The 27,931-nt window shown below is 38.3% G+C and overlaps 2 protein-coding genes across 3 annotated transcripts; both read left to right on the top strand.

Annotated features, from left to right (window-relative positions):
- Window positions 1-101: 101 nt before the first annotated feature.
- On the top strand, window positions 102-19,336 carry cpt1aa (carnitine palmitoyltransferase 1Aa (liver)). Of its 2 annotated transcripts, none has more exons than XM_017458422.3 (19): window positions 102-309; window positions 918-1,102; window positions 2,606-2,748; window positions 2,936-3,107; window positions 3,261-3,365; window positions 3,861-3,998; window positions 6,078-6,155; window positions 6,249-6,356; window positions 7,155-7,239; window positions 7,851-8,046; window positions 9,619-9,807; window positions 9,901-10,006; window positions 10,176-10,292; window positions 11,291-11,455; window positions 11,809-11,940; window positions 14,957-15,109; window positions 16,149-16,262; window positions 17,819-17,911; window positions 18,077-19,336. In XM_017458422.3, exons 2-19 carry the CDS (start codon window positions 962-964, stop codon window positions 18,161-18,163), a joined length of 2,322 nt encoding a protein of 773 aa, XP_017313911.1. In that variant the 5' UTR covers window positions 102-309; window positions 918-961; the 3' UTR covers window positions 18,164-19,336. The 2 variants fall into 2 exon arrangements, with proteins under 2 accessions (XP_017313911.1, XP_053532471.1); XM_053676496.1 differs by lacking the exon at window positions 102-309 and adding an exon at window positions 1,627-1,663 and having other exon boundaries at window positions 963-1,102.
- Window positions 19,337-23,424: 4,088 nt separating this feature from the next.
- Window positions 23,425-27,425, top strand: igf2a (insulin-like growth factor 2a). The gene is given in 4 exon segments (NM_001200946.1): window positions 23,425-23,660; window positions 24,374-24,512; window positions 25,760-25,935; window positions 26,746-27,425. Coding segments are annotated over 4 exon segments (648 nt in total). The 5' UTR covers window positions 23,425-23,585; the 3' UTR covers window positions 27,004-27,425.
- The last annotated feature ends 506 nt before the right edge of the window (window positions 27,426-27,931 follow it).

The following is a 27,931-nucleotide window of genomic DNA, read 5'->3' as shown; positions in this document are numbered from 1 at the left end:
TTTCATCCACCCTATAGTGCGCCTATGTGCGGAGTATGAGGGCAGTTGGTATTCAGCCATTTGCTACGTACAGCATACTACAGTTTGTAGTATGGTAAACGGCAGGTTACGTACTCCCCCCCACGTACTGTTTAGTGTGCTAGTATGCAGTTTTCGGTATGCGTCTGAAACCGAAACGTTCTTTATCCTCGTTCAAATTTGTAGCCAGACAGCATCAGTAGCGTATCAGGATAGAGACATAAACATATATCCAAGAAGCGATAAAATTCTGTTAAAACTGAATGCTAAATCTAAATACAGAGTGCAAAGGTAAGCTGTGCGTTCGTCCTATACAGAGTAAACAAACATGGCGTTTAATGTTGACTAGCCATTTAGCTAGCATCCTAATTAGCTAGCTTCCAGGATTTGTGGACAGAAATGCTAATAGTGATTATTAGACATAATTATTATATTGATGTTTTGATACTTTTTGTTTGCAGGTTTGTGCTTATTTGTTGTTGGCTGTTTGAATTTTGCATGAAGTTTTGCTAGCTAGCTTTGGTCATTCAATGTGTCATTGCTGGATTCATATGTTACATGTATACGGATCACGTGGTCTCTAATTGATTACATGACATTAAAACTGAGCACTAACAGAATTACATTTAACAAGAATAGCTACGATATTAATAAGAAATCGAGCAAAATTATGCTTTCATGCATTTGGTCAGTGAAAGCCCCTGTACTCTGGGCAGCAGTGGTATGTGCTGTATTAAATTTTATGCAAAAAAAGAGAGAGAGATTTGCATCCCCAGTATGCACCTTAACTCTGTGCATATTAAAGAAATGATCACGTTTGGCTAATGTTCTTCTTAATTGCATTTGCCAGGTCATAGCTAACATTTTTACTGTTTAAATTCTTCTTCTTTTTCTTCCAGCATAGTGTTTTATTTGCTCGAGGTGTCCCTGTGCCCCAGTCAGCATGGCAGAAGCTCACCAGGCCGTGGCCTTTCAGTTTACTGTCTCTCCCGATGGTATTGATTTGCAACTGAGCCATGAAGCCCTGCGCCAGGTCTACCTGTCAGGCCTCCACTCGTGGAAGAAGAAGTTCATCCGCTTCAAGGTACTGACAAACATCCTGCACATCACAGTTTTCAGATGTGTCATTCGAGCTGGTTCGTTACAAAACATCTAAAACCGCATACGGCAGCACCTGCATTATGACTGTGACGTATGTATATGTTGTGACCAACGAGTATTAGCATGAGGGAGATATGGATTTTCCATTTTCCATATGCTAGGGCGTATCTGGTCATGTGAGCATTCAGGGAGAACTCAGACCAATATTTAAAATAATAGTTATTTACAGTGCCTTGAAAAAGTATTGAGGTCATAAGACTCGTCAGGATTACAAATGACACCTAAACAGATTGTTCCAGCCAGTATATTTTATTACAAACCATTATGCTCTAAAAGTAGTTTTACAAAGTCAAAATGCATTATTTGTCAGCAGATCCTAAAAAAAATTATATCTATATATAAAATGAAAAATGCTGTTTGCATAAGTACTCAACCTTTTCAGACTGGTACTTGGAAGAACCACCTTTCCTACCAGCTTTTTACACTGTTCTTCCTCTGTGTTTTTAGCCCATTCTAAATGCCAGATTTGCTCCAGGTTCTTCAGGTTCGTTGGATGTTGTTTGTTGACTGCAATTTTCCAACAGTTCCACATTTTCAAGCCACTGTATGTACAAATGACAGGTTTAAAGTAATGTACACTACCGGTCAAAAGTTTGGAGACACTCAACTGAAATGCTTCTCATGATCTTAAAAATCTTTTGATCTGAAGGTGTATGATTAAATGTTTGAAATTGGTGTCGTAGACAAAAATATAATCATGCCAACATAGTAATTTCTTTCATTAGAAAACTAACATTTTATTTACAAAAAAATATTTATTTGAACGTATGACTTGGAGCGAAATATTCCGAAAAGTAGCTAGTACAGTGTCCAGTGTAGGAGGGAACTCCTTTAATACTGTTTAAAAAGCATCTCAGGGAGATTCCTCAAGAAATCGGTCGAGAAAATGCCAAGAATACATTTCTGGAAATTCTGGGCGAAAGGGGTGTTTACTAGGAAGATGCTAAAATGCTAAATCATTTTGGGGGTTTTTTATTTATTTTTTATCACAACGTAATTCCCATAGTTCTGTTTGTGTTATTCCAGAGTGTTGATGACTCTATTATTATTCTAAAATGTGGAAAAAAAAATAAAGAATGAATGTGTCTAAACTTTTGACTGGTAGTGTATGTGTTATCAACGTAAGACTTTTTATCGGTCGATTGCACATTTCTAAAAATTTTTTTTGACATTTTAAGAAATCGTAACACACTTGTTGAACTATTTGTTGTTGTGTACATTACTAAGAACGTGGTGACTGTAGATTTGAAATATTTGAGATTTATAAAAATCATGTGGGTATCCAAATATTTTCTGTATGAAACAGATTAAGTACTCACAGCTTTATTTTTAGCTGATTAGATTTGGCATTTTGATAGATTAAAAAAATAATAATAATAAATTTGTCAGGTAAAGCTGATATCCTCTAATCAAAATGTGTCCACAGAATGGCATTATGACTGGTGTATACCCAGGCAGTGCCCCAGGGCTGATGCTGGTGCTTGCAGGGTACATGGGAAGGGCAAAATATGCTCAAGTGGATCCCTCCTTAGGGCTCTTCCATAAAATTGGCAAATATGTCCCAGTAAGGTAAAGCTGTAACTATTGCACTTTGTTTCTCTCATAAACAGATTTATACACCTACATATCAGATGTACATTTTTCCTTACGAATTCATAATCTGCATGGTGTACTGTGTATCAAGTGACTATCATTCCATTTGTAGTTGGTGTTGCATAATACTCTCAGATCCGCATGTTTTCTCTTCTTCCTGCAGTAAATACATGTCCCTGGACAACCAGAGCAGAGTTGGGGGCATTTTGGTGGGCACAGGGCTCTGGGTGGTCATCATTTTTACCATGAGAAGCATGCTGAAGGGCCTGCTCTCCTGGTTTGGCTGGATGAATGAACGTCATGGCTCACTGACATGGAAAACACGCATCTGGCTGGTGAGTAAGTCAGTCAGAGTGCCGTGTCATTTGTAGACATTAATGGAATGCTTGATTTAAAGCCCCTGTCACGTATGTCTTAGTAAGTCTTTTTTTTTTTTTTTTTTTTTTTTTTTTTTGCTGCACATTTTATGTTTAATGCTGCATTTATAGGCACTGGTGAAGATTTTCTCTGGGATGCAAACACCAAATCTGTATAGCTTCCAGACATCGCTGCCTAATTTACCCCTGCCCTCTGTGAAAGAAACAATGAAACGAGTAAGCTCAACAATTTTACAGCTTTCACGAACACATTTGCCACTAAATGTCATTGATGAGTATTGTTTTACATTTACTTAGTCAGCACTTAATTATTTGATTCATTCATCAGTTCTTTATTAATAATGTGGATCACTTTGCAGATTGGTTTATTGTGTAAGGACCCAGCAGTGGTCTGGTTCTGGGTCCTGTTTTCAGAGTTATCTTGGAATTTTTCTTCTTAAAATATGAGGTACATTGTGTGTGATGTCTGTTAACCCACTACAATGCACGCAGTTGGGAACTGTATTTCTAAACTAGCTCTAATGTTGGAATGGATGTGGGAATGCAGGCTTCACTTGTAACCAAGAGTACGTTCTGGTTTCATTCATAATCGCAGGCCGTTTTTTTGAGAGCACTTTTTAATCACACCTCGTCCTGATGAAATACTGGAGATATATTTGAAGTGCTGTTGTGCATGCCTGACTAAAACCCCTTTATCCACTGTACCCACAGTATCTAGAGTCTGTGCGCCCTCTCCTGGATGATGAGGAATACAAAAAGATGAAGGAACTCGCTTTAGACTTTCAGAAGACCCTAGCCCCCAAACTCCAGTGGTACTTGAAGTTGAAGTCATTGTGGGCCACCAATTATGTAGGTTTTTATAATTTTTTGTTTGTTATTTTTAATGCATTTATTTATTAGTGCATTCCACTAATATTGGCACCCTTGGTAAATATGAGCAAAGAAGGCTGTGCAATTAGTCTTCATTTTTTAACCTTTTGATCTTTTGTTAAAAAAATTCACAAAAATACTCTGCTCTCATGGATATCAAACAATTGCAAACAAAACACTGGTTTATAAGTAAGTATGCAACAGTTATTGGCACCCTTTTAGTCAGTACTTTGTGCTGCTTCCCTTTGCCAAGATAACAGCTCTTCCGCTATAATGCCTGATGAGGTTGGAGAATACATGGCAAGGGATCTGAGACCGTTCCTCCATACAGAATCTCTACAGATCCTTCAAATGTCGAGGTCCATGCTGGTGGACTCTCCTCTTCAGTTCACCCCACAGGTTTCCTATGGGTTTCAAGTCAGGGGACTGGGATGGCCATGGCAGAACCTTGAATTTGTGATCAGTAAACCATTTTTGTGTTGATTTTGATGTTTGTTTTGAGTCATTGTCCTGCTGGATGATCCAACCATGGTCCTTTCGTTCAGAGGTGGTCAGGTTTTCATTTAATATCTGTTGATATTTGATAGAGTCCATGATGCCATGTGCGTAATAAAATGTCCAGGACCTCTGGCAGACAAACAGCCTCAAAACATTAATGAGCCACCACCATATTTATCCGTGAGCATGAGGTACTTTTCCATATGGCCACCTCTCTGTGTGCACCAAAACCACCTCTGGTGTTTATTGCCAAAAAGCACTATTTTGGTTTCATCTGACCATAGAACCTGATCCCATTTGAAGTTCCAGTAGTGTCTGGCAAACTGAAGACGCCTGAGTTTGTTTTTGGATGAGAGTAGAGGCTTTTTTCTTGAAACCCTTCCGAACAACTTGTGGTGATGTAGGTGACTTCGGATTATAATTTTGGAAATTTTCTGACCCCAAGACACAACTAACTTCTGCAATTCTCCTTGGAGATTTTTTACCACTTGAACCAGCCTCTTCACCGTGTGTTGAGACAATTCCAGGTTGATTCATAACATTTCCAGTTGACGGGAACTTCTTAATTATTACCCTGCTGGTGGAAATGGGCATTTTGGATAAACCTATTTTTGTGAATTTTTTTGTTAACAAAAGAGCAGAAGGTTCAACAATGAAGACAATTTTCATAGCTGCCTTTTGCTCATATTTACCAAGGGTGCCAATATTAGTGGAGGGCACTATATATAATATTATATGCAATATATATATATATATATATATATATATATATATATATATACATATACACCTGTGTGTGTGTGTGTGTGTGTGTGTGTGTGTGTGTGTTAGATTATTAATGCCAGGCATACTCTAAAGATTTGTAGCTTTAAATTTGTCCTCTATTTACACTTTTCCCCTCCATGGCAGAACTGATTTGGTGATACGACAGATTAAACAAGTAACCAGTTTTGTTTTGTTTTTAAATACAAGAGATGATGACCGGGGTGATTATGGTGTCTTTGGGTCCTTAAAATGTCTTTTCTATAATTACTTACTACAAGCCTTTTGAGGCTATTCTTAATCTGGTATCATTTTATTATTGTTTTTCCTCATTACAATTTGTTTTAACAACACCTTCAAGATTACCCCTTTTACAAAAATACATCAATATAGTGGAATGTAAATACAAACAAAATTATCTGCTGGGATGAAAATCCACCCACTTTGATGATGGGACTTTTTTTTCTTGATTTAAAATAAACCCACATTTCTTGTTATAATTGGTATATCACCATGGCATATTTGGTTTAAATTTACATCTGAAATGGCAGTAAAATACTATTCAAAATGAACTTGAGAAACCCGTGAGATACTGTATGGCTGTGATAGTCCGTCTTTACCTAATCGTCTAATATGCCATTACAACAAAATGACAAAGTCCATGAAGAAAAGCACATTGATTGTCAAGTAAGATTTAAAATCTGTTTGGTTGCTCCAGCTACACGGTGTGTGAGGCTACTCTGCCTCTCTCGTCTGTGTTCTTCCATCACATTTGATCAAACTGGAACTTTATTTCAGGTCAGCGATTGGTGGGAGGAGTACATCTATCTTAGAAGCCGTAACCCGATTATGGTCAATAGCAACTATTATGCCATGGTAAGAGAGATTATCCTACGCTTCTAGGTGCTCTGAGGGGGTTAATACGTACTGTCTTCTAATTTGAGGTCTTAAATTATTTCCTCCCTCCAGGACTTCCTCTATGTTTTCCCCACACATCATCAGGCAGCGAGGGCTGGTAACACCATCCATGCCATCATGCTGTACCGGAGGAAGCTGGACCGAGCTCAGATTAAACCGGTTAGAACGTCTTGGCAGAGAGAGACAATGACTGTTGTAATAGACTGTAATAGCATAACTTATAATTTATTCATAAATTTTTTGTGGGCCTTATTAACTGCCTGCATAAAGACACACTAACCAAATAATAGGCTTCAGCCATTTAGTTAATAATCACAAGAAAAGTTTTTTGATAATGCATTTATACATTTAATGGTTACTTACTCATTACACATATAATTGCATGTTACGATGGTCTAGGTCTTCTGGCTTGATCCTTTGGATTTCTCTAAGCCAAGTTTTTGCAGATTAGTTTGAATTTTACTCAGAGTTTTTGTACTTGTTTTTTGTTTCACGCTTTCTGATGTTGCGCTCACGGGGGCACAGCTCTTTGCGCTAGCGAACAGGGTACCGTTCTGTTCGGCCCAGTGGGAGCGGTTGTACAATACCAGCCGTATCCCAGGCCAGGAGAGGGGTAAGATGAGTCCGTTTTGGCTGTCTGCAGTAGCTCATTGAGATCCTCTAAGACCCTGTAGCCCTCTAGTGGTGCAGGAGTTCTTCTCATTGCCATTACGTTCCTCCATCATATCACTTTTTTGTGTGTGCTTGTGTTTTTTTTCTTTCTTTTTTGCACTGGATCCTTCTCCCTCCATTCTGACCCATTGAGTTCAGACTTTCTTCACTGCTCCGTGCCCCAAGATTGATTGGCAACCTTGTTCTCTCAAGAAGAAATGCTGTAGCATCTCATTAGCCACATAGCCCATTAAAGCCCTCTCCGCACGCTTTATTTGACCTGTTCCTTTTTGCTTTTCCTTTCAGCTTATGCTACAAAACACTATTCCCATGTGCTCATCACAGTATGAGTGCATGTTCAACACCAGTCGCATCCCAGGCATAGAGACAGGTACAGAACCCTCATGGCACAGCCCTCATGCTTAAGCTAGCTTTTGAGCCACCTCTACACCAACCTGTCCTACACCTGCTGTGTGCTTCTACGCTTTTTACTCAATGATTATCATATCTGCCTTGATTGGTGATAGCTAGATAAGGTGCTTCATTAAATTGGCAAATTACCTTGTTTAACCTAGTCCTGTTTGAGTCAATTGAACCTATGCCTCTTTAGGACATGAAAAGGAGTGAACACAGATTAACACAATTTTCCTATAATTTATGCTTTCCACCCCAAAACAAATATACCCCGTAAATATCATTTTTCTTTTTAGTCATAAAGTCTCCATACATAGCTTGCCAAAAGGTCAGACATTTGTTTTGATACTATGTTATCTTGAATTTAATGTGCCCTGTTGGGGGGAGGGGGGTACACAACTACTTGGAGCTATGAGTTATACATGAAACAAAGGTCTTGACCCAATTGCCATTCCCTCGTTTCCTCTCCTGTGGCTTGTTGTGCCATTGCACTTTTAAAAATATCATGCTCCTGGCATTTTGCTATTTTAAAAGGCCTGCTTCTTTCTGCACTTGAACCGCCACTTTATTTTTGTCCTGTGAGTGTAGACACCCTCCAGCATGTGTCAGACAGCAGGCATATTGTGGTATACCACAAAGGACGCTATTTTAAGGTGAGCATGTTTTACGATGGACGCCTGCTCCTGCCACGAGAGATAGAACAGCAGATCGAGAGGATCCTTGCTGACACCTCCGAGCCCCAGCCTGGAGAGGAGAAACTGGCTTCCCTAACTGCAGGAGACAGGTAGCAGCTAGTTACATCATTACAAAGCTTGATTTTATGCATTGCACTGCTGCCACCTGAATGGCTGATGGGTTGTCTCTTAAAGGAGTCATATTATGATTTTTAAACATTTTTAAACGTTAATTATGTTGTTTTATTGGGCGTAATAAAATAGGCTAACATACTTTAATGTACAAAAAACACATTATTTGTCAAATATTGTACATTATTCCTAGGCTGCTTGAAACGCTCCTATTTCTGCAAAGCCCCTCCTTCCTAAAAGTGTTATGATTGGCCAAAAGTCTTGCGTGTGTCTAAAAAGTAACGCCCCTTAGCTTTACTGTTTGTTTTAGCATTACATTTAGTGGTAGCCTTCAAAGCAATTCTAAGTTCCTAAGCAACATGTCAGTTTTACCGTATCAGTTCGAGGCAGATTCAGAAAATGCTGGCGATCAAGTGGAAACAAGTTTACAAACGCAAACACTACAGTGGTAGATTTTTATTTTGTAACGCTCACCTTTCAGATATGATGTAAGTTACGACCCCGCCAGCAGGGCTAACTATGCTGTACACAGGTACTCATTCAATATATCTTTAGAAAACTAGGATTCTTGTGATTTGATTGATATAAAATGTTTCAGGATACATTCACAACAGCAGCTACAATCAACGTTTCTGTCAGACCACCAACATACAACCAAACACATAAAAAGCTGAGGCAACTTAGCATACTTTAGCTAGCACGTTAGCAGGGGTCTGCAACTGACCCACAACACAAAACTCTGCATTTTAACAGTCAATAGCAGATACTTCATAAAATAATCAAACACACTTACAGGTTCTGATTCAGAAGCACAAGCTTGTCCGAGTAAAGTCAGATGAGCTCCACTTTTCAGGAGTAGCCTTTGTGTGTAGCCTGCCTTGTACTCGCCCAGGTTCAGGAAGCTGTCCTTCATAAAATGTACTGTGCATTGGCAAATGTTTGGGTTGTACCGCTCAGGAACATACTGTATTTATACTGTGTTATAAATACACAGTAACCACTCATATTGTCCGTTTTCCCACGGCATGGTGCTTGAATTCACTGAAGCCTCGCATTCTTTCTTTGTGGCTGCCTTTGGGTGGGATTACACTAATATTGCACACTGTGACGCAGAGAAATCATGGAAGTAAACCTGGACTTCGAATGACGTGTTTCGGGCAGGTCTGGAGCAGTGTTCTTTTAGATAGAATAAATCCCTTTGGGGGACCATATGAGTATTGGGACTTTGCAGAGTTTATACATGCACAAACGGATACATTACACACCCAAATAAAAGGAAAACATTAAAAATCATATGACCCCTTTAATGATCACCTGATATTGGTTTTCTGTTGAAATCAACAAAGCAAATCGGCATATTAAGTATTGAGTCATTTTGGCTTTCCATAAATAAGAAGGCTTGTTTCATAAATATTAAATGTAATTAGTTTTTCACTACTGATTACATAAAGCAAGTCTTGGTACGTCATTCAGACTTTTAGACTCCACTGTAATGATGCATTGTGTGGTTTTTCAGTTGTTGTGATACTAAATTACTTTTTGCCTTTCAGGGTGCCTTGGGCATGTGCCCGTGATGCCTACCTTAGACAGGGGAAGAACAGGCATAGTCTTGATGCTGTGGAGAAGGCAGCATTCTTTGTCACGCTGGACGACACCGAGCAGCGTCACGATCCAGACGATCCAGTCGAGTCACTGCACAAATTTGGTAAATCCCTGCTGCATGGCAAGTGTTATGACAGGTAAATCTTTTAGTCGGATAAAAGATGCTACCAACTTGTAGCTGCACGCTTTGAATTGTTTATTTCGCTTACTATAAAATCTTTCACTTTCAGGTGGTTTGATAAGTCTTTTAACCTAATCATCTACAAGAACGGAACAATTGGCCTGAATGCAGAGCACAGCTGGGCTGATGCTCCAATTATAGGCCACCTCTGGGAGGTATGTACATAATCAAACACTTTAAAAATCCAGTCACGTATGTTCTACATTATTATGACAAGCTGGCAATCCACATATTGTAATCAGTATGACCTACATTTATGTGCTAACTGTGAGCTTGAATCTCACAGCCCAACATGATATTTTATTTATTTTTATTTTTTTAAAGCATGTGCTGTCGACTGATGCTATCAAGCTGGGTTACACAGATGATTACCACTGTAAAGGACAGCCTCACCGCAACCTCCCTGGACCTCAAAGGCTACAGTGGAACATTCCCCCTGAGGTAGGTACAAAACCACAGCCCTGTGTAGCAGGGTTGAATACCAGGTGGACTGTTATTACTGCATAACTTATCAAAACAGAAATAGTTCAAGCATATTTTATTCACACCTGAGGCATTTTCCAGTGGTATTTCATTCAAATCGCAATGCTTATATATATATATATATATATATATATATATAATATACACATATACACACACACACATATATATATATACATATATATATGCATTGCGATTTTAATGAAATACCACTGGAAAATGCCTCAGGTATGAATAAAATATGCTTGAACTATTTCTGTTTTGATAAGTTATGCAGTAATAATATAAATATATATATATATATATATATATATATATATATATATATATATATATATATATATATATATATATATATATATACATATACACACAGATAAATGTGCTTACCTCCTAACAGAGAATAATACTGCAATTAATTTGAGAAAATTTCATTAGATTGTTATAACTGGTAAGATTAAGTCATGGATCATATGGCAACGAACTACAGTGTCATGATACTTGGAGACAAGATAAATTATATGAATCATGATATGTAGTTGTTCAGAAGAATACAAAATCTATTTTGTGATAAAATTATATCACTTTATGTGACCGTGGTGTTAAATTCTATAAGAGGAATTCTATACAAGTTTAAGAGGAATAAAACTCTTCCGAGGGTGCTGTTACATGAAAATGAGCCACGTCGGGGAGGTAACTCTGCTTTGTGTTGACCTTTTAATAAAACCATTCTGTCGTGGATTATTTTCCTATAACACCATTCCCCTTCATGTTTTATTCCTTACTTCTCAGAACTTAGCAGTTCTTGGTACTTAAACTTTTGGACTGTACTGTTTTGTTCCCTTTGTTTGCCCCTTAAAACTCAAAAGCAGCTCAGCACCTATTTTTTGTCTTTTGTACATGCCATTTTCCCCCTATGATTCACACGTTCTCTTCTCTCTGTGAATACTATCCAGTGCCAAACCATGATCGCCAACTCCCTGTCCGTGGCTCAGGCTTTGGCTGATGATGTGGACATGGTCATTATCCCTTTCCAAGAGTTTGGTAAAGGGCTGATCAAGAAGTGCAAGACCAGCCCAGATGCCTTCATCCAGATTGCCTTGCAGCTCGCCCACTTCAGGGTGAGCTCAAAAAATGAGAGAGAATTATTATTATTATTATATTTATTATTATTGTGAAATTCTGTGAATGAGATGTATTACAAAGCTTACTGTCTGCATTTTGCATGTCCACAATAAAAAGGGAAAAAATGCTAATAGTCTGATAATAGAAAAACTATATCTATATATTTCAGTCAAATATTTATTTTAATAGCATCACTACTAATACAAAATTATTGGTTTAATCATATTTTTAATGATTGGTATACATGTGCCCACAGTTGTTTGACATTTGTCAAGAAACCCCAAAAAACATGTCGTTTATTGTACATGAATTACGTATCTCTAATGCTATTTATTTGCCTGTATCTCAGGACAAAGGGAAGTTCTGCTTGACTTACGAGGCATCCATGACCCGTCTTTTCAGAGAGGGACGGACTGAGACAGTGCGATCGTGCACCAATGAGACCTGTGCCTTCGTCAAGGCCATGGTCAACAATGAGACGGTACTAACTTCAAAACTCTCTGGCATGTAGACGGATTGAAACATTTTGGGTTAATGTGTTCACATGGTTTAGAACGTGATGTTACTTAGCTGTCATTTCTGTCTGATAAACAAGCCTCTTAATCACTCCACACCTTTCTTGCAAGTACAAAGAACTAAAGTGTCTTCGCCAAAGATCACGGTGGCATTCACACTTTTTGCCCAGCAGATGATCAGCGGGTGCTGTCACTCACAAAACCGCACCACATGATCTGTCTGTGACTTGATTTAGAAGTTTACTTATGGCAAGTCTTTCACACTGCATGATACACTTAATAATATTTGCAGTCCTGATCCTTTAATCCAGTATATATTACTTAATATTTTTGAGGTAGCGTTAAATACAGGTCTGAACAGGGGCAACTGCACCTTGCAAACTGATGACTCGGAGCACTTGTGGAGGTTGTCTGGGATTCACAGTGGATATAAAAAGTCTGGGCTCTGACTGGGCAATTCCAAAACCTTGATCATCTTTTTCTGAAGCCATTCCTTTGTGGACTTGGATTTGTGATTTCGGTCATTATTGTCCTGGAATGTGAAATAACAGAGGCCTGCAGGTTTTGTGCCACAGTAGTTTTGTATTTGGAGCTATCTATTATTCATCCTATATTGAATAGCGCCCCAGTACCAGCTGACGAGAACTAGCCACATGGCATGATGCTGCCACCACCATGCTTCAGCTTAGTTATAGTGTTCTTTGGAGGAAAAGCTGTATTGTTTTTGCACCAAAATATCTTTTAGAATTATGTGCAAAAAGTTCTACCTTGGTCTCATCAGACCTTTTAGATGTTTTTTGTGGGAAACGACTTCAGTCTAGCCACGTTACCCCATAGCTAAAAAATGTAAGGAATTCAAGAGATTGTTGTCTCTTGCAGGGAGTGACCAGTACTTGTCAGATATTCCATCAGCTCCTTTAATGTTGCCATAGGCCTCTTGGCAGCATCTCTGATAAGGTTTTGTTTTGTTCTTTTGTCCAATTTAGAAAGTTTATGTCCTGTTTTTGGTAATGTCACTGTGGTGCCCCATTTTCTCCAAAACCTGTTCCTGCATGACAATGCCCCGTACACAAAACGAAGTCCATGAAGACATGGTTTCCTGAGGTTGGAGGTGAAAATATGAAGTCCCCTGCACAGAGCCCTGACCTCCACCCAACTGAACACTTTTGTGTACACCTTTGTGAATACCTTTGGACTGCTGACTGCACCTCAGGCCTCCTCACCCAATATCAGTGCCTTGACATCAACTAATGCTCTTGTGGATGAATGGCCAAATCCACAAAACCATACTCCAAAATTTAGAGGAAAGCTTTCCCAGAAGAGTGGAATTCTTATAAAAGAGAAGGGGGATTTATCTGGAATGGGATGTTCAAAAAGCACACGTCGGTGTGATGGTCAAGTGTCCACAAACTTTTGGCCATATAGTGTAAGTCTACTTTCAGCATACCTGTGCAGCCAGCTAGCGGCAGGTCTGGAGAGGAGAATGCGCTGTAATTGGGCTATACCTGTGAAAGTGCAGACATCAAGATGTACCTTCTGGCTACAGGTACATTTTTACTATTGACTGCACTTCTGTTAAAAGAACAGCAACTTCAGAGCCACTGAAATTTCTCTCCTTTGTTGCCTTTGAAGTCATTTTTATCTGTGAGAGCATATACTGCCAGAAATATCGATATGCAAATTAGTTCATTGGTGGTTGGTGCAGAGAAATTGACAAGCAGTCAATTCCATGAAAATTTATACATTATTTGTAAGCACATGCTGAGCTTTTCTTAAGAACAAATTTAGACTCAACTCCAAGTATATTGTATAAATAATGGCCCTGGACTCTAGGACTTTTTTGGGACCTAAGCTCAGCATGTTTAGTCATCAAGCATTTTACAGACCTAAAGTCATTATCCTGAAATTAAATAAATGTTTCATGAATTTCCATGAAGTGTTTTTTCTTGTCTAGATTCTCAAGCTTCTGTACCTTAAGGGACCTGACAATCTTCAGTGGAATTTGCTTTCCCTTGTTGGAATAGTTTACCATGCCTACCATTTCGAAAAAGCTGATGTTCTTGCATTCTTCTGCTTTAATATTTCATATGGCAAAGACATCAAGAGAAAGCTTGAAGTGCTTTCAGAGTTTGGTGCGCTTACTGTCTGAACCTGTATTCTGACAGTGCTCTGAATTTAAATATGACTGTGAATTTGCTCTCACAGTCCTGAAATACACTCTAAACACTTGCAGACAGGTGAGTGAGATATTGCACATGATAATGTGAAACTTCTGCTAATGTCCATGTCTTTGTGTCTCTCTCATGGTATAAATGTACTGGCAGTGATGTGAAATGATATTTGTAATGGTAGTTAATAGTGTTTATTAGTAACAAAAGGAAGGAATATACAAGCAGGTCTTTAGTAATAAGATAAATGTTTGCATTAGCTAATAATGTAGCCCACTTGATTAGTCTTTAACATCTTTCTAGTCCATGGGCATGGTGGTTTGGTAGTTAGATCGTTTGCCTTGCACCTCTAGCATTGTGGGTTCGATTCTCGCCTCTGCCCTGTGGAATAGTGCAGAGTTTGCATGTTCTCCCCGTGGTTTGGGGGTTTCCTCCAGGTACTCCAGTTTCCTCCCCCAGTCCAAAAACATACCATGAGTGATCCCCTGGACTTGCCCAGGGGCTTGTGTAGGATAAAGTACCAAAAAATGGATGGATGGATTTATCTATCTAGTCCACCCACTGGAATACATGACTGCATAAGTTTATTAAATATTCCACTATACCCCCCCCAAAAAAAAAAAAAAAAAAGTTACTCAGAGAAAATGACCATCCATCCATCTTCTACTGCTTACTCCTTCTTCAGGGTTGCAGGGGAACCTGGACCCAATCCCAGGGAGCATCAGGAGCATCGGGCAGGGTACACCCTGTACAGGGTGCCAGTCCATCGCAGGGCAGAGAAAATGACCGTTTATTTATTTATTTTTTTCTTCAGAGAGAGAAGAAACTGAGCCTGCTGAAGCAGGCAGCGGAGATGCACCAGCAGATGTACCGACTAGCTATGACCGGGAAGGGCATTGACCGCCATCTATTCTGTCTCTATGTAATCTCACAGTACTTGCAACAGGACTCTCCCTTCCTCAAAAAGGTAGGCTGAGCATGAAGCTGACCACAGGTTTAAACAATGGATGTGTTGTGTTTTCTATTAATCTTGCCCTATTGAAACAAAGACTATACAATTTTATTCCATATTGTCCAATAACCCGATTGACATGGTTCAATTCCTGCCCTGTGTGCGCGGAGTTTGCATGTTCTCCTCGTGCTTCGGGGGTTTCCTTGCGGGTACTCCAGTATCCTCCCCCAGTCCAAAGACATGCATTGTAGGCTGATCGGCATCTCTACATTGTCCATAGTGTGTCAGTGGGTGTGTGAGTGTGCCTGTGATTGTGCCCTGCTATGGTTTGGCAGTTCGCATCCTGTCCAGGGTTTCCTTGTGCTCCAAGTCACCTGGGGATAGGCTCCATTCTCCCCATGACCCTGTGTAGGATAAGCTATATATATATATATATATATATATATATATATATATATATATATATATATGTATGTGTGTGTGTGTGTGTGTGTGTGTGTGTGTGTGTGTGTGTGTGTGTGTATATATATATATATATATATATATATATATATATATATATATATATATATATATATATATATATATATATATATGTATAATATATATATATATGTATGTGTGTGTATGTGTATATATATATATATATATATATATATATATATATATATATATATATATGTGTATGTGTGTGTGTGTGTGTGTGTGTGTGGGTTTTTTCCAATTTCCTTAAAAATGTAGTGTAACAGGTTTGTACTTTGACCAGTTTTCACACTATGAAAATATACTATACTATAATAGGATATAGAATAAAAAAGCTTGTTTAAAAGTGTTAAAATCTACATATGGTGGTTTTAACATACAGCTATTCCACTATTAGTATAATTAATGCTCGGATCATTGATCGCTCTAATGCCCTTTCCAGTATTGTTGCATCATCTTTCGATGCAATGCAAAATACACACGATGGTTAAAATGTAGAAGATTTCTGTTGAACCCTCTGTGCCATCAGTCTAGCACTGTCACGCCCTCACGTTGTCTGATGCATGTACAGGTGTTGTCTGAGCCATGGCGGTTGTCTACCAGTCAGACACCAATGCAGCAACCAGAGCTGTTTGACCTGGTGAACCATCCTGAGTATGTTTCCAGCGGTGGTGGTTTTGGCCCGGTAAGTTATCTGCAGTCATTTTCAGGTTACTTTTAATGTTAAGAGAATGATTCACTTTTAAGTGTCTTATGACGATTGGGTTAATTGATATGGTGGTGCTGTAGTATGCCCTTTTGTCAGGAAAATGTTAACCTCCTTAATGCTTTATACTCTGAGTGATTCAAATAAATTTAAAATACCATCACTCATGAATGATATATTCTCTATAATATAATAACATCAGTTTATGCCATGTATCTTAATATAAATCAAATAATCTGTTTGGAACAAACAAACTAGGGATGGGCACATCATGTAATTAACAGCAATGATCAATCATAACACAACACTATGGCCAAAAGTATGTGGACACCTGACCATAACACCAATATATGCCTGTTGAACATCCCATTACAAAACCATGCACATTAATATGGAGTTGGTCTCCTTTTCTCTTCTGGGAAGGCTTTCCACCAGCCTTTGGAATCTGGCTGTTGGGCCTTGTGCTCATTCAGCCACAAGCGCATTAGTAAGGTTGGGTTCCAATAGCCAGTAAGGCCTGACATACTTTTGACATACTTTTGCCCACATACTTTTGGTCATATTGTGTGTGTGTGTGTGTGTGTGTGTGTGTGTGTGTGTGTGTGTGTATATCTCTATTTTTTTATTTTTTTTGCGGTTTTAAAAAAAAAAAGTAAGTACCAAGCAACATAATGTACATACTTCAAGGAATTGACTTAATATTTGTTTAAAGTTTGTGATTGGTTCTAGGCGCACAGGGAGTGGGATGTTACGGTCAGCAGAGGCTTCACAGATCATCATTTCTAAGTCAGAAAGCTGGAGCCTCTTATTTTAGGCCAGAACTTCTCCAATAGCTAGCTCAGTGGTTCCCAAACTTTTTCAGGGCAAGGCCCCCCAAATGGCATTAACATTTGACCGAGGCCCCCCTTTTGCAAGATGTCTTTAAAACACATTAAAAATACAAACTCTGAATATATCCCCCCTTTTTTTATTAAAAGTTACATCTTTACATTAGGAATTTTTTTTATATGTATGTATGTATGTATGTGTGTGTGTGTGTGTGTGTGTGTGTGTGTGTGTGTGTGCATATAAATCATGCATTTATTTATTTTTCACACCAAATTGTTGAGGCCCCCTGGCGGCCCCCACTTTGAAAACCACTGAGCTAGCTAACTGGTTTTTAACAATGCAGCGTGACTTGCAAACACTCATGTAACACTCACTGTTAATTATGTAGTGCAAAGCAGTCATATAACATTGCAGTCAGTGCCTTTAAACACAAAATGTAAAGCCAAGACGAAGGTGCTGTCCAGAATCAAATAATGTCTTTTACCACACAAAATAACAAGTCTAATTGACAAATGTTAGCCTAAGACTTCATATCATTAAGTGCTGAAGTATGGTGTTAAAATTAGCAAAATGCCTAAAAGTCCACTGAAAACCATAAAGACCAACACAGCTACAATGACTTAACAACTCAAATTTGATTTGATTTCTCAAATGTCCTTTGAGACTTGATAAATGATATTTTAGAAACTCATGCTTTGCTCCGACAGGTGGCTGATGATGGTTACGGAGTAGCTTATATCATTGTGGGAGAGAACCTCATTAACTTCCATATCTCCTGCAAGTGTTCCAGCCCAGAAACGGTGGGTATGCGGCCAGTGTGTGGTGGGTTTTTTTTTGTTGTTGTTGTTGTTGTTGTTGTTTTTTTTAATCCAACACAAATGTGTTCAGCAAAGTTATACTGCTAGTTTCAGTAAGGAATATCTGGAGTGTTGATTTAAAAGGCATTTTTAATGTTTTAAATTCAGGATGCTCGACGCTTTGGCAGAAACATCAAACAGGCGATGCTTGACATGCTGGAATTGTTCCAGCTGAAACCAAGGGCGCTGAAGTGACAAGGCAATGCTGTCACTTACATAATTCATTGTGTTCTTCCTATATTATTGTTCGAATGGGTTTGACATACGAGTTGGACTTCAAAGTGGAAGGATTTAAAATTCTTGATTAATGTGTGCTTTTAAAAAGAGAATAAATCAGGCAAGTATAAGGGCCAAGCAGTAGGCATTTTAAATAAACAAATTAATTGACGTGTTAACCGTCATTTAGGAAGTCCGTGATCTCATGCTTCATGTTCACATATTTGAAAGATACTGAGCTCTTAAACCACACCGTCTAACAGTCTGCTGACATTTCAGCTTACATTTCAGTGGACAAAATAACCGCCTAAGCATAGGTCAGTAAGGAAGCAGTTCTTTTTACCTTGGCTAACCCCCTCAATGTGGTTAATGGCGTCATTGTGGTAAAGCTTACTCAAAGTGATTTCAGTGGAATTGGGCCTCGTTGGCTCTCCAGCTAACAGTTTTCCTGCACACATCTTGCATTACCGAGTCATGCCAAAGTATGTTTTACTATAATACATTATAAGTATTATATGGTTATATGAACATTACAAATTTGAACTAAAGTAATTGATTGAGGTTTGAATGCATTTTCTGTTTATTGTTGTTTACAAAAAAAAAAATTCAAATAGGAAACAGTTTCAGTCTCATAACCGGCCTCAATATGAAGGGGTAATAGAGCATAATGTTAATGTGCATTGTTTTTATTATTTTACAAGTCTGTTTTGTTTCTTAATGTCATTTCATGCTTGAATTTTTGTTAAATTAATTTTAGCTTTTGAAAAGATATCTAAATCAGTTATTTATTTTCAGTTTTTTTTTTCTTGGTTGGTTGGTTTCTTAATGTAATTTAGTGCTTGAATTTAACAAAAGTCATAAACTAAGAATGAGCAAATAAAAAAATTTGTTCTCTGCTATAAAAAAATGAAATAAAAATTTTGTTTTTTTCTGGGAAGAAATGTCAGTAAAAAGAAGACAAGTCATGAATTCAGGTGGTAATGTTAAATAGAAATTTAAATTTGGTGTATATATGGATGCAAATTCTCATGCTGTAAGACCAGCTGTTTGTCATATAATTGGGAACCAATCAAATACCATCAAAGATCTATGGAAGGTGTTGCTACGCCATGTCAATATTGAACAATACTGAATAAATCAATATTCAAATAACTTGTCTTGCCTTTGGTTTTTCTTAAGCCACATAAGATTATGTAAACATGTTTTGAGTATCTCTGCATGGGAAATGAGAATCTAATCTGGTGACCCATAGAATTTGTGGTCCTCAACAGAAGAAGTGCAGACATTCAGTAGATTATCACAGACTGTGATTATCACAGTCACCTGAAACTTCCCATCACATATTGTTTAGCTGCTAAACTGCTGGCAGCAGTGATCAAAGTGCTATCTTCAGCATTCCTTCACGGTAAAGGGGTTGACTGAAAAGTAGAAAGGAAATATGTAGATCATTTGACTTTAATCCAGATTACAGATAAGCGCTACAAAAACAGAATCCGCTTGTAGGATTTTTTCCATTTTGGCATCTTCTTATGCACTAGCAATCTTGTGTCTAATGGCCTAACAGTCTCACGCCATTCATTCCTAGGTCATGTTGGTTTAAAACCAGTTCGGTCTCAACATAATGCTCAGTGCAAAAAAAGGCAGGAGAATAGAAGAATGTTGGATCTGTTTAGCACTAATTATTATTTATTTTTCTAACAAAACCACACATTTCCTCATGCAAGTCAGTTAGCAGCCGAAAATAATCTATCTTATTGACAGTCGTCCCCCCACCCAACAGGTAGGCTATGCACACAGTATATTTCTCTCTAACTGTCTACTTTCCAACAATTATACTGTATGTGATGTACTATATCAGGATAACTTTTTGTGAGTTGTACAGAGTATTAAGCTCTCCTTTGATCCAATTAAGCTCTATAAATAAAAACCTGACTTTTTTGTGCTTCTGGACAAAGTCACAGACCATGGGAGCATAGAACCGAACTCAAAATAAGGGCAAGTTTCTATGTCTATGTTCTAAGGATTACTTCTTAACTGAGGCATAAATGCAGAAAACTAGGATGTACTGTAGAACCAGGATACACTCACTGACTCCTTTCTTGTTGTTTCGTGTGAACATTTTGAATGCTGAATATGCAAAGACATATAAAAGTAAGAAGAAATGTATTGATATGATTATAAGTTGCTAACAATCAGTGGATATATTAATGCAATGACTAGTCTGTAGACAGTTGCCTAATATGTACTGAAATGTTTATACTACATCAGCAATTCACTTTGAGACATGTATGGCTATACTGAAGGCAATGTCAGAGCAATTTTACTTCTTTGGTTTCCCTGGGACAATTTTTGGTATTTTTACATTGTTTGATTACTATATTTTACTTTCTATTGCATACCCAATAAATATGATATATATATATATAGATATATATATATATATATATATATATATATATATATATATCATGTTTTGTAATCAAGGTAAATTTCAAACGATTGCTACATTGTAATACAAGTTGTCATATCTCGTCTTGCCACTGGAGGATGCCGGAGTGCAAGTGTCATATCACAGACAGTGAAACAAAGAAAACACAAAGGAAATGTAATTCTTGTTCATGATTGGTGCTGGAAGGACATAGATCCAAAATATATAACAAAAGATCACTTCTCCACGATCGAGGGATCAAAGAACATAGGCATGATCTGTGGAAAATATATGCAACTGCGGTCCAAGTGATTTTTCTGCTCTACCACATCTGATTCCACTTGTCTGGCTTAGAAGGAGGAAAGTCTAAAAAGCCAGTCTCGTACTGAGTCATTATGGGTCATGTAAATGCTTCCACCAAGGCAATATAGTGACAAATGAAACTAAGTAGTAAGATGTTGAGCCACCACAAGCCAGCACAATAGCTTCAATACACCTTGGCAGCTGTACTGGAGGCATGAATATTGTTCTTTCAATATGTATTCCCTCAAATGGTGTTTTGATGATACTGTTAGAGCACGTAGATCCAAGATAGGACACTCCCATAGGTGTTGAATTGAACTGGTGGTGGCTGTGGAGGCCTTAGATTTCCATCGTTTCATCTCTATCAAATCATTCAGCAAGGCTTCAAGCCTTATGGATGGGGATATTGTCATCCTGGAAGAAACCAATCCCATCGGGGTAGAAATGTTTTATCATAGTATAGATATGATCAGTTAGAAGAACTTTGGATTGCTTTGCCTTGACATTTCTCACTAAGGGGGTAAATGGAGCCAAATTAGGTTAGCAAACATAACCTGCACTCATGTTTCTCCATTCATTTATTCAGTTTTTATCTGTCACTCGTCTGTAAGCCTGTGCACTTTGGCTGCAACCATCAGGCCTGAGGGAGTGCACTAGGGGGAGGATACACATGCTCTAGCTCCATCTAGCAGGAAAATAGTGGTTCTGAGAATGTCTTCAGCCAGGGCATGTTGAGACACGTCCCCTGTTCATTTTATAATATCAATGCTCAAATTTCATCCTGAATGTACAATTGCAAGCAAAGCCATGAATTCAGTTAATTACAGAATTTCCACCAAAAAAGCTGAAAAAAACATGTCTCAGCAATTCTATATGTGACTTTCTAAACTGATTGCTGTCTGCCTTTAAAATACCATAAAATGTTTTTTTTTTGTATGTGTTTTTATTTAAAGCCATTTGGGAAAAGTCCCTTGTTCACACTACAAGTATAACAGGGTGTTAAATCCAGACCAGGCTGCCATCCAGGCCACTTTGGGCCACATTAAATCCACAGTGCTGAATTAACAGCTACAACATTGAATTACCTTTCAAAGCATAAAATTAACAAGTACTTCCAGGGTTCTTTTGTATCTGCTTGGACTTATGACCTCTGGTAGATGTTAATTCAAAACTAGAGCTTTTTTTTTTCTGGGTGCAGGTACAGAGGTGCGCCATCCCATCCACACCATCAGTCACTCTGTGTTTGTCTCTGGTGAAGGTGAATTCTTACTCTTGCGTGTTTGCATACACTGGAATGCGCCCCCCAAACCCCCTGCTTTTGTTATGGTGAGAAGCAAGAATGTGGTCTACCCTCAATTAAAATTCCTTTCACTGACCTCTTGGCAAAAGGTAGGCCATTTTAAAGCAGAAAGCCTATTTGACTAAGAATGCACAAGGATACCTGATGTACAGTTGTCTTTACTAAAGCCATGAATGCATATGAAAGCAGGGTGCAAGCACTATACACACACACAAACCACTTATCACTTATTCTAGTGTTCAGTAAAACAAGGTTTGCTGTGCAGATTATCTTTAGAAAGAATGTCAAACAGATTTGTAAGATGTTCATGCTTTATTGAAAACAATTGCATGGAAAAATATCTAACAAATAAATCCATATGTAAGGTTAATGTTTATTCAGCACTGTGCAGTACATGTTAGCTCAAAGTGTTAAATCATAGATGGATAGACAGATATGACTTTTGACTTTATTGTCATTGCACAGTACAGGTACTCAGCAATGAAATGCAGTTTAGCGTGTGCCTATATAGCAGCTCTGTGCAAATTAACAAAGTGTTGAATATATATATATATATATATATATATATATATATATATATATATATATATATATATATATATATATATGTTAATAACAAGGCTATGGACAGTGAATATGTGCAGTAGCTATTGAGCAGATAACAGTATGGGTGGTAAATTACACTATGTTATAAAGCATTACATCAGCACCAAGAATTAATTCATCACTATAGTGTAAATTCGACGATATAGGAGTTAATTCATCATTATAGGTGTGTAAGATGGTGTCTGATCTCATATGCTACAAAATCTGACAGATGTCAACTTCGAGACTGCTATAACGTGACTTCTCAAGTTCTCTCTGGTTCGAGCTCAGTTGTCCTGTCTCGCGCCTCACACGCACAGGGCCAGATCGGGGTAAAAGGTTGCCAGTTTTATCCCATTCCGGCAAATCCTTCAATCCTATTTTAACGAGAAATCTGCTTCGATGTGTAGAAATATCGATTTAGTTATTCGTTCGTGATTACTTCTGTGCGACTTGCTCATGACTTCACGCTAATTTGGTAGTGTAACAGCTTGGGGTGGGTTTCCACTGAACTGGGCGGGGTTGCAATGCGTTCGTCTGTGAATCTGGCAACCCTACTCGGGGGAAGATTGGGAAGGAGGGTGGGGGCATCTATAAAATGCCTCTCGCTACCAATCCGCCCCCGACTTTGTCCTGTGAACTTCGAGTAACAACCTCGAGCATCACCACCGTAATCATCCTCATCACCACCCTCATCCTCATCCTTACCATCCTCATCCTCACACTAATGCAGCAGCGTGGAAACTAAAGCCCGAGCGGACACTTTTATAGGCAGGATAAAGGCGATGGAGGAGCAGAAAGTCAGCGCAGATCATTCAGTGTGCAGATCTTGCAGAAGAGCCGAGAGACACACAACAATGGTAAGAGCACAGTAAACTCTTTCATGGGTTTGTTTGTTTGTTTGTTCTTTCATGATATATTTCAGTATCATGACTTGTTTTCATTCGAACAGATGGCACTTAAATCAATCATGTTACCTGAAAAGACATCAAGCATCAGTGGCACCTAGATGTTAGAGATCCAGTCTACAATGCTATAGATTACAGAGCTGAATTAACTCTTACAATGTTCAAATGAAGTCCTAAATTGTTCTTTCACTATATTATAATCACAGATCCCCAGATCCTATGTGCTTATACAAGCTTTTGCCTTTAATTATGAAACAAATGGTCTTTAAATTAATTATACTACCTGTTTATACCTATAGACAGGTCCACCTGCTTGTTTTGGGAAATGCAGAGTAAAAATCTCCAGTGGTTAATTAACTCTTACAGTGTTGAATTAACTCATTCAATGTTCATTCGTGTCCAGCTGGACTTACACAGACTCAGTGGGGGTTAACACAGGGGATTTCACCACATAGCCCAGTCAGTCTTCTACTGCTTTCACTAGAACAGATGCTTGAAATGATATGGAAAATGTGTCTTTTTTTTGTAAATGTGTCTGATTTATATATATATATATATATATATATATATATATATATATATATATATATATATATATCTGTGTGTGTGTGTGTGTGTATGTGTGTGTGTGTGTGTGTGTGTGTAATTATTTTTTCCTTTTTCAGATGACTTCTTCCTGTAGACTTTTGCTTTTCACTGTGGCTATGTCACTGTATTCATCTCAAGTCTCGGCAGAGACGCTCTGTGGTGGGGAGCTAGTGGACACTCTGCAGTTCGTGTGCGGCGACAGAGGCTTTTACTTCAGTAAGTTTTAATGACACTTCCCATGGTGCATGCTGAGTGTTAACAGGTTCGAACTGGCCACTACATCATCACACAGGCCACTAAAGCAGTCATCATTGCTGCATTAAGTAGCTATGTCTTTTAAATGCGTAATGGATTTTCATCTCTCTACTGTACAATTATATTTAAATATTACATATGTAATAGTGTGGGTTACCTGCCTAATGCAGTATAATGTTATTGGTATATAAGCCTGGAGGTTCTTTTACACACAGTACCCACACCTGTAATTGACCTGATTTATTCGTAACTTTAAAAATGATCTACATTAAACTGCATCTCATCAAGACAGAATTTTCATGCAGATACTCATAGATATTTCATGGCTACTCTCAGTTTTTCATGCATGCATATTACAGGATGTGTCTGCTTCTTTGCTTCTTTTAACTTTGGATTGTGTGATGATGTTTGATATGAAAGATCACATTAGATTAGTTTCCACTCCCACCTCCCATCTCATTTCTATGAACTGACAGTGGACTTCCCCCTCGTCTTATCTCTGTTCAATATACAAAGGACAAGGTTGAAAGATTTCTGTAGCTTGGGCAGTTACATGACAGTTTTCCTTTTTTTTTGTGGAATCTTATCTACCTAGAATTTTACAGAGGTTTTTCTATGACTACCATACAAATATTACACAATATGTTACAAATACTACTACTACTACTACTACTACTACTACTACTGATAATAATAATAAACACAGTGCACAAAAATGGAATGATCATTATCCATATTATATACTAGTCTTTCTAAATCTTTAAAGCGGAATTGCTGAATTTTAAAACTTCGTCAATATTTGCACTTGTTTATTTCACAACATTTAAAAAGATATATAAAAAGACAATGACAATGTAAAATAGACAATGTAAAAACGATCCCTCCCATTCACATGCCTAATATGATTAGTGTAGACTACTACTACTCCTACTACTACTACTACTACTACTACTGCTACTACTACTAATAATAATAATAATATTGTTTTGCAAATGCCAGTAAGCATCTAGGAAGTGTACTTGTGCACCAGATGAATTTCTTTTGTATTGTTATTCCATTCACACAGAGTGAAGTAAATTACTGTATCTGAAGGACAACAGTTCAATATACATGACAATTCTCAGTACACTGCATAAGGTGCAAATAGTGCGATAAGCAGAAGACAAAATCACATGGTGTTAATGATCGTGCTCCATTTCTCTCCACAGGTCGGCCATACAGATCAAACGGTCGCCGTCCTCACCGAGGTATAGTGGAGGAATGCTGTTTTCGGAGCTGTGATTTGCATCTCCTCGAGCAGTATTGTGCAAAACCTGCAAAGTCTGAGAGAGACATCACTGCCACTACGCTGCAGGTCGTCCCAGTGTTACAAACTCTTCACAAGGTACGTACAGTAGCCTATCTCCTCCAATCTGCTGCCAGCCACGTTGATTCTGCTGAGCCATCACGTACCCAGGACATTTTATCAAGGGAAAATCAATGTCAAACATGTGTTCCATCTAAAACTGCTGAGTAATGTGGAAAAAAACAGCAGAGATAATGAAAATGGTTGACAGTTTTAAAGGAAATATACTGGCTACATGGAGAACGACAGCTCGACAAACAGATAGTAACACAATGCTACTGGACTGCACATGGAATGATGTCATTATTCAAAACACCAAAACAAGTGCCGCGCCACATTCTGGTGCGTGGCTACGCCATGTGGTCTTGGCATGAAAATATGTTAAGCACTGGCAAGACTGTAGGCCAGCTGGCTGGCCAAGGCTTGAATTTCAAAACAACAAAAACAAGATAACCAGCAGAACAACAATTGGGCTGCATTTAAGAACAGAACATTGACACTGAGTACGTGTACAGAGTCACACTCTCGAGGCAAATCGCAAATAGGAGAGCTGTACTTTAACCCTGCACAATTGTGGAGAACAGAACAAATAGCAATGAGACATGGCTCATCATTAGAGCGCAATTATGAAATGCTACATGCCACATTTGAGCTAAACTGACTCTACTCTAAAGCTAAAAATCAATTATTGCTAATGGAACTTTAACAGTAATGGGGAACTAATTCAGGAAGTGAGATAGCAAACAGAGCACATGGGGGAAAAGTGAAATAAAGAAGCATATACATCTTCTAGAATTACTGCAGTTCATGGATGGTCCCTCAAGTTGATAAATGCATTTTGTTTTGCAGGATAGCACAAGGAAGCCTCTTAACGTGAGGTTTTCCAGATATGAGCTGTGGCAACGGACAGCTGCTCAAAGGCTGAGGAGAGGAATCCCTCCCATCCTCCGCTCCAGAAAGTTTAAGAGGCTTGCAGAGAAAAGCCAAGACCAGGAGCAGACCCAAATTCACCGGCCCCTGATGACTGTGTCCAACAGAAGCCCCCAAATCCCACACGCCTCCAGAGCCTCGCTGTCCATAAGTGAAGCAAAAACTGCCGAGATTTAAAGGGATTATAAGCCTTGACCTTGAACACGAGGCTTTTTTAATGAATCCTGTCATCGTGCATCCTTTCCAAATACAGATATGAACATTCTGTGTTATCTCCTGCCTTACCAAGCTGAAGAGACTTTAGTGATAGAGCTGAACGTAAGAGTGATGGATCAGGTGACAGAAGAGATTAATGAAGTCTCTGATTCACAGGGTGCACAGCCAGAATCATTCCCAATGAATTACCAATGGAGTGTGTATAGCAGTGAGTATGACAGTCTTCATTCCACAAAATCCCAACCGTGAGATGGAGAGACTCTGTCTCATTTGCACCTGCGATTCTAAAGTTACACTTTTGGGAGCTTTTTTTTAAAAAAAAATTAAAATGATATTTGCTTTATATGCACCTTCATTCACCCTACCCTCTGCGGTGCAATAATGAAGAAAAAAAAACATCGGCAGATTGCACAATGCCACGGACGATATTAATGGCACTATTTTTTTTTTTAATGAACTGCTCCATATGAAAATACTATGGTGCTACCTTTTTGGGAATAAACTCAAAAGAAGAGGCTCAAAGCAACCTACTCTTGTCACCGTGTTAAACTTTCCGTTTTAGGAAAAGTAAGACATTGTGAGAGAGGTGAATCAAGAGTGATGTGATTGGGGATGAGCTAAGGTGACCTGAACTGTGCTTCTAAGATCCATTACATATTCTGTGGAGAATGAAGGTAAAGTCCAAGGCGATGTTGTGAGAGATCTTCTACAATAAGACGAAGGGAACAACAGGGAATACCGCCGTTGAAGACATTTGCGATTAAGTCAAGATTGAACTTTGAGCAAGAGCAGTTTTACAACACCACATACTTGTACCATAATATTAATATTCCTCTTTCCAGTCTAAATCTTTGTCATTTTATCCATACTTCCCTGTCTTTAATGCATA

Source organism: Ictalurus punctatus, chromosome 27, assembly GCF_001660625.3.
Source record: "Ictalurus punctatus breed USDA103 chromosome 27, Coco_2.0, whole genome shotgun sequence".
In the NCBI taxonomy this organism is placed as follows: domain Eukaryota; kingdom Metazoa; phylum Chordata; class Actinopteri; order Siluriformes; family Ictaluridae; genus Ictalurus; species Ictalurus punctatus.
This window is presented reverse-complemented; position numbering and strand designations above follow the sequence as displayed.

Bases quoted from the DNA above. Each gene is read 5' to 3' on its own strand.
- cpt1aa (XM_017458422.3), top strand. From the start codon at position 962: ATGGCAGAAGCTCACCAGGCCGTGGCCTTTCAGTTTACTGTCTCTCCC. The intron at 3,108-3,260 runs GTGAGTAAGTCA...CTGCATTTATAG, and splicing joins GGAAAACACGCATCTGGCTG to GCACTGGTGAAGATTTTCTC. The intron at 11,456-11,808 runs GTGAGCTCAAAA...CCTGTATCTCAG, and splicing joins TGCAGCTCGCCCACTTCAGG to GACAAAGGGAAGTTCTGCTT.